This window comes from Vitis vinifera, chromosome 11, assembly GCF_030704535.1.
Source record: "Vitis vinifera cultivar Pinot Noir 40024 chromosome 11, ASM3070453v1".
NCBI classification, from domain to species: domain Eukaryota; kingdom Viridiplantae; phylum Streptophyta; class Magnoliopsida; order Vitales; family Vitaceae; genus Vitis; species Vitis vinifera.
Window position 1 is genome coordinate 15,001 of NC_081815.1, and position 7,459 is coordinate 22,459.

The following is a 7,459-nucleotide window of genomic DNA, read 5'->3' on the forward strand; positions in this document are numbered from 1 at the left end:
GGATCTTTTTAATCTAGTTCGTTGTTTAATCTTCTGATTTTTTTCTGGGGTTCATTTTGTAGTTCATTTATTTGTTTTCCGACTGAGATTATGCTTTCATGATTATCTAAATTGTTGTGTTATATTGTTGGATTTCGAATTATAGGAAATTTTGTGGGGTAGATGTTTGATTATTGTCCTGCTATTTAAGTGCTTGAACCACCAGAGCTGTGTCGATTTTTCATCAAAGCGTCATGATTTTGAGTTCATGAATTTATCCCAAATTTTCACAGGAAGAAATGAACCTGAAGGGATTTTGACAATACATGAATTATTCAGGAATATGTCAAATATTATTATTTTTTAATTATTTGGGAACTTTGAATCATTTTGAATGCTAATATCAGAGTTGTGGCTGATTTGATGTTTGGGTTGCTTGGATTGTAATTTTTAGGTATGAATCATGTGCGCATTAGACTGTTTGGCTTAGAATTCATCTTTTTCATATGATAATGCAGTTGAAAAGATAATTTTTTTTTTTTTTTCTTCTGTTTGAGAAGGCCAGGATAACCTGAATTGCGATAGGGTGGAGTTGAACCTAATGAATGAATGGATAGCAAACAACATATTGCGATATTTACTACTGCAAGTCTTCCATGGATGACTGGAACCGCTGTCAACCCTCTCTTCCGTGTGGCCTATCTTACAAAGGGCAGGGAGTTCAAGGTTACCTTGGTGATTCCCTGGCTGTCCCCGAAAGATCAAGAATTAGTATATCCCAACAAGATTATACTCAAGTCACCTTCAGAGCAGGAGGCATATGTCCGTCAGTGGCTCGGGGAGAGGACTGGGTTTGTATGTGATTTCAGTATAAAATTTTATCCTGGAAAGGTAAACACTGATGCTATTTATCTTTCTTGGAACTTTAATTAAGCGTGAATATGGTTTCTTTTGGACACCATGGTGGTCTGCTTCTGAAAGTTCATGTATTGGTTAAAAACATATTTTAAATGATGAAAAGTTGTAGTACAACTTTGAAATAGATAGATAATTGATTTATTTCAGTTTAATCTGATTTTGGGAACTGAATATATGTATGATCTGGTACCCAACGGGTTTTACAGTTAGGCATGCATTTTGTGTAATATATTTTTTATTGCTTTTGTATCTATAGTTCACAAGAGTTCATATTAGAAACCTTAAAATTTTTCCTTTCCATTTTCTTTTTGTTTATTTTGTTTGATTTAACAGTAGTGTTATTTCCTAGCTTTTCTTCCTTTCATTTTATGAAGAAAATTAATGCCATTCAATTGACCTGACAATCCTCAAAGATTTGGGGCTGAAACTATATAACCTGGTGTTGTAGTCATCTTGGTCAAAGACATGATTGTGTTAGTGACTCTTTGCTTTCTTTCTATTCGTGTGTTTGTATGATACTAACTCCTGGTATCACTTGAACTGCAGTTTTCCAGAGATAAAAGGAGCATTCTTGTGGTTGGGGATATTACAGAAATCATCCCTGATGAAGAGGCTGATATTGCAGTCCTCGAGGAGCCTGAGCATCTTACATGGTATCATCATGGAAATAGATGGAAAACTAAATTCCGTTTGGTTGTAGGAATTGTTCATACCAATTATTTGGAATATGTTAGAAGAGAAAAGAATGGACGGTTGCAGGCATTTCTTCTGAAATACATAAATAATTGGGTTATTGATATCTATTGCCACAAGGTATGTTTCTTTTAGAATTGTTAGTTTTCATGAAAAATCTGTACTTTCTACTGACAAAGGTTAAAATTATTTCAGTTTCTGTAATTTAATTTGAATTAGCATTTGTAGCCCTTCTTTTAAACATTTAGGTTAACAATACACTTGCAATTTTATTACTTTAACATGGTGATTCCCCCCTTCCTCTTTTCTCAGGTAGATTGTGATGTATTTTTGTTTACATATTGTGCATATTCTTTGTTTATTAATTTATTAATATACATCAGTATAGGGGATTTACAGCTTAGTGAAGAAAAACTTTGTGAAGGTGGGGTTTCTTCTCACAAAGAAAATTCCATAGGATGGATGATTGTGCAGCCATGCTTTTATGATATCTATCTATGGTGAAAAAGAGTTTTAATAAACAATCCAAATTGGTGGATTTTTTAATTATAATATTGTTTGTGTTTCATGGTGGGGTACATTGGATGAGTAAGGTGGAAATTAGATTATACATCTTTTGAAGACCATTTTGTTGGCTTGCATCCCATATTAGGAATATCATCCTTGAAGGCATCTATTAAAATTTAAAAACTTAAATGGATATGTTTGAGTTGCTCTTTATAACGAGAAAGCTCTTTCTTATTCCCTCGGTAAACTCTTTGTGGTTGGACCTTGCAACAAATTAGCTCATAATGTTTAGGTCCAAATTATCTTGTCCCCCTATATATATTGATGTGATAGAATCAATAGTTCATGTGGGAGCTAGGTAGAATGAACTTGAGGTAGGTAGCATGAGCTAGTCAATTAGGGTGGTTCAAATGGTTGAACCAAATATGGAAATCCTAAAGCACCTTTCACATTCTTATTCTGGCAGCTTTCCAATTTTTTAATTTTTAATTTTTAATTTTTATATTTTATATTTTTTACTTCTGATCCCAATTAAGAACTTTCCAGCTAGTTTATACTTGTATTCAGATGGCAGGTGATTAGATTATCTGCTGCCATCCAGGACCTTCCGAGATCCATCATCTGCAATGTTCATGGAGTCAATCCCAAGTTCCTTGAAATTGGCAAAAGAAAGAATGAGCATCAACAAAATGGTGACCAAGCCTTCAGTAAAGGCGCCTACTATATTGGGAAAATGGCGTGGAGCAAAGGCTACAAGGAGCTACTCAAACTTCTTCATGATCACCAAAAGGAACTAACTGGACTTGAGGTTGATTTATATGGCAATGGGGAGGATTCGGATCAAGTTCAGGAAGCTGCCAAAAAATTGGAACTAGACGTCAGAGTTCACCCTGGGCATGATCATGCTGATCCATTATTTCATGAGTAAGCTCCCTATGATTTATTGACATCCAGACATCAATTTAATCATTAGTTTTTTCTCTGATGGAAATAAAGAAAGTGAAATTGCATTTGCCTTGTAATGCAATGCATCGGGCAGAAGTTGAGGGTGCTGATAACCTTAGTTGTTGCATATTGTGCACTTTTGACTAACACTATGGTTCCCGGTACACCTAAGCTTGGGTCTATTTGGACTCTTGGTCAATTTATTTTTCTAGCACCCAAAAGAATGCAAACATGTGGAAATATCATCTGTTTCAATCAACCACACAAGTGTTTGTACTGAATTGATCCTGGCAGAAAATGTTGTGCCAGTATGAATTCAGCCATGGTGAATTGCATCTTCTGACTAATGATAGCCAGGATGATTCATAGTAACCCATTCAGGGTACATATTCTCTGGAACTACTGTTTCTTGTTTCTCAATGTTTTCCATTTTTGCAGTTATTAACAACATTGCATACAACATTGCTATGTACTCTATAACAGAAAAACTCCTGTATTCCCTTTCCTCTTCTAATTATTCTTATTAGTTAAAATAATAATAAAAGAATCCTGAAAATAGACTGAAGGATTGTAGCAATTTTATTATAGCTGACAATACAGTTTTTGAGGAATTGAAGTTGATAGGAAATATATTTCTTTTATTCTCTGCAATGTACCTGTTAGTCCTCTATCAAGGGAATCAGTTAAATAGGATCTCGTAGTCGACTGGAGAATTGGAAATCAATCTGCAGTGTAGCCTGTAGAACAAGCTTGGGTGGGCATTTCGTACTGGGGACCAGGGATAAAAAGATAGATCTGATGGCTACTCCTTTGGTCGTAAATGCTTGGATTCCTGACTTATTTTGATGATTTAGTTTGTAAAAATGTGACTACACATTGTTCTTTTTCTTCATTTCCATATTATAAATTGGAAAAAATGTATGTGAAAAATATGTGGTTAGGAAAATAAATTATTTTAAACCCTTTTCGTATTTCATGAATTTGTTTGGCAGGACAATAACTTCTAATTTATTTCACTTTTTGAAAATAGTGTGAAAAAGTTTTTTTCAATAGATTTAAGGCGATTTTTTTTGTCTGAAATTTAAATAAACCTGAATAGGGTTAAATGCTATTAATGTTTAGATTGTTTGTTTTTGTTAATGCTTAAAAATTATTAAGTATTAAGTTGCTTGTCTTTTATTAATATCTAAATATTATTGAGTACTAGGTTATTTACTTTTATTTATGGTATTTATGGAATTATTGATTGTATTGAAATTATGTTTTGGATTTCTTTGAAATTGATGATAGGAAATTAATACTATTAAGTGAGGTTTTTATTTTGGTTTTATCATTGAAGTTGAATTTTAAAATTTTGTGGTAAATTAATTTGAAATTTAATTTAGTTGCAAATCATAAGAATTATGAAAAAAAAAACGAAGTTTGTATTAGAATATTGTGCTCGATTTGTAAATTTTGTGAATTTAATCTAAATTAATTTCTTATCAAAATGAAAGCATGAGAAAATTTAGAAATCAATTTTTATTTTTTATTTTTAGAGGGTATTTGATAAAACTTATTATTTAATGATTTAAGTTAATTTGAATTAATTTTAAATTATTGACTTAAAACTTATTACTTATTTTTTACTTTACGCATTAAGGTTAATTAGAAAAGTTAAATTAAAATTTATTTTAAATCATTAAGTAGACATATTTACCCTTGCTAATTTTAATTAATATTTCTATTTTCATTAATTTTAAGTAATACATTTATTTATTAAAAATTCATATTTAAAGTATTGTAGAAATATAAGATAATTATAAAAATATTTACTATAAAATATGAGTTGTGAATGTGAAGTTATAATTGTAAAATATATTTTCACTAATTATAGGTATATGAGATAAAAGAGTTTATAAATTGAAAATAAGTTAAATATTTTCACTTAATAGTTCAAAATTATTTTTTACGTTTAAGTTGTGATATAATATATTAAGTTATTTTATCAAATATGTCTAATGCATTCAATGACTCAAATTAATTTATTAAGTGGTTGTTTGATGAATCAATTTAATAATTTAAAGTGACTTAATAATTTAATTTAAGTCATTAAGTATATTTAGTAAAATGACTTAATTATATAATTTAAAGTAAAAAACAATTTTAAGTAATAAAGTAAAAACAATTAACTTATTCTCAAATGCACATATTCATTTTACATTTTTATTTTCATTTGCTTTAATTACCTTTACGATCTCTATTCTTATTCCATGACCCCATTGTTAATCGAACTCGTTTCTCCTAATTTTAATTTATGAGAATAAATATGTCAATTTGATAATTTAAAATTAATTTTAAGTTAATTTTATCAAACAATTTTAATATTTAAAGTAAAAATTAAGTCATAGGTTTTAAATGGATGACTTAAGTATAATTTTAAAATTCATTTTAAAATTCGTTTGGTATATTGGGGCATGTTCGGCCCCATGTCATTTTTCACAAATTTACCCATAAATATCCATTAACTGGAGGAATATTTGACTCATGCATATCCCTTTTAATTTTATTTTTTAAATATACCTACGTAATTAGGTAGCATTCTCTCCCTTTTAAAGAATAAAGGTTTGGTAGCCTAGAGAAACTAGATTGTAAAATGATTTAAAACAATAGATTGAGAGCTCCAATTCCAGGCCATCAGATTTTCTTGAATACTGCATTTTCTCTTCAGGTTCCAATTTTTCTAAGCTCCTCCATGTATTTATGAAAATCAAGCCTATGATCTTCTCAGTTTATTGTTCTTATTTTTTTGGTTTAGATCGGTTTACTTTATAGAGTTTATGATGGCCTTTCGTTCATCCATTGTTGATCTGTGTTGGCTTTGGTATTTTTGGAATTTGAGACTTAATTTTCCCATAGACCCTGTATTTGGTATCTTGAACTTTTGTGGAATCCTAACCAATTATTTCTGAATATATATTGATTTCGATTAGACCATTGGGAAGTTTTGATGGTGTTTTGTCTGTTCGTTTTATGAACTGTTGCCTTGGAACTTTAAGATATCCTTTTCTTTCTGTAGTCTCTGTTCTTCTATGATGAACTTCATTATTTCTTATGTGGTGATTTTTTTAGTAATCAGATGAGATCATTCTGAGGTTTTATTGACTGTATTCCCATTTGTTTGTCTGGATCTATATTGTTTTAATTAGTTCGAAAAATCAAGCTGAATTATTTGTAGATCTTGTTTTTTTTAGTTCTGAATTAATTTTGAAAGAAACACTATTTTTGCCGAAATTTTATTGATCTATCTTGATGTGACAAGTTATGCATTTTTGACTATTTCTTTTACTTTAAGTTATTAAAAGCTTATTTAGTCATTTTTAGAATCAGGATTGAGAAGTTCTCTTGAAGGTTTCCTTTGATATCCTGTAACAGTTAATTAGATTGTAATTTAGTTTTGTGATTTTCTTTGAATTCTTGTTAATTCCAGGAGGCCTAAGGCAGTGAGATTACAGTTTTTTTTTTAAATCCCAGTTTATCAAATCATTCTATAATTTTATTTTTTGATGATTTTGGATTAATTGTTAATATGATTGGAAATTTTAATTGCATCCTGTTCATTGGAATGGATTTATCATTATCTTGGAACTTTGGTTTTTGGAATGGATTTATAATTATCTTGGAACTTTGGTTTATAATCTGTATTGAAATTTCTATTTCAGATCCCACTTGCATGAATTAATTCGACTCAATTGAAAAATTAGTTCTGACTCTGACAAATTCATATTAACTTGATGTAATTGAAAATTCAACTTTTGTAAACATGATTATTTTTTATTTATTTATTTATTTTAACCCTAAACAAAGTTTGTTCTAATGTGGAGTAAATGAGTAAACCATTGTTCTGAGGATAATGATACCTACAGAAAATGTTAAGGAAGGGCATGGTATCCTGATTTTGTAGTTTGAGCAATATGAAACGAAAAATCAGCACAGTTTTAATTAGTTAAGTAGTTTTAAATAATTGATATAATAGACCAATTTTTCAATGTAAGGGATTGTGGGAAATTGATTTAAATATTTACTAAAGCATCATTTCATGATAAGTAATACTGTATCTGTGAATAATCTTCAATCATAATAATCCATAATTACTAAATTCCATTAATTCTAAAATCTAATTGAGAAGATATAAATTCTGTTTTATTTTTCTTTAAATCCCTTGGATTAGCTACATGATGATGGGCTTTCAAATAAAATTTAATATCTTTTAAAAATCCGTTTTCCATTATATTGAACAAGATATTTCTTTCATTCCTATTTTTTAAAACCATTACTTTTTTAAGAAGTTTTTTTTTTTTTTCTATATACCAAATAATCTATTGTTTTAAATCATTTTACAATCTAGTTTCTCTAGGCTACCAAACCTTTATTCTTT

The 7,459-nt window shown here is 29.5% G+C and overlaps 1 protein-coding gene across 6 annotated transcripts in view; it reads left to right on the forward strand.

The window, feature by feature from the left end:
* LOC132252662 (digalactosyldiacylglycerol synthase 2, chloroplastic-like) overlaps positions 1-3,683 on the forward strand; it is a 5,820-nt gene extending 2,137 nt beyond the window's left edge. For 3 of the 6 annotated variants that reach the window (XM_059740593.1, XM_059740595.1, XM_059740594.1), the window contains exons 2-4: positions 540-870; positions 1,444-1,710; positions 2,672-3,683. In XM_059740593.1, coding sequence (XP_059596576.1) covers positions 589-870; positions 1,444-1,710; positions 2,672-3,025 — 903 coding nt within the window. In that variant the 5' untranslated portion in view covers positions 540-588 and the 3' untranslated portion in view covers positions 3,026-3,683. Of the gene's footprint in view, positions 434-539; positions 871-1,443; positions 1,711-2,671 lie in introns of all 6 variants that reach the window. The other 3 variants (XM_059740597.1, XM_059740598.1, XM_059740596.1) reach the window with 2 other exon arrangements.
* The last annotated feature ends 3,776 nt before the right edge of the window (positions 3,684-7,459 follow it).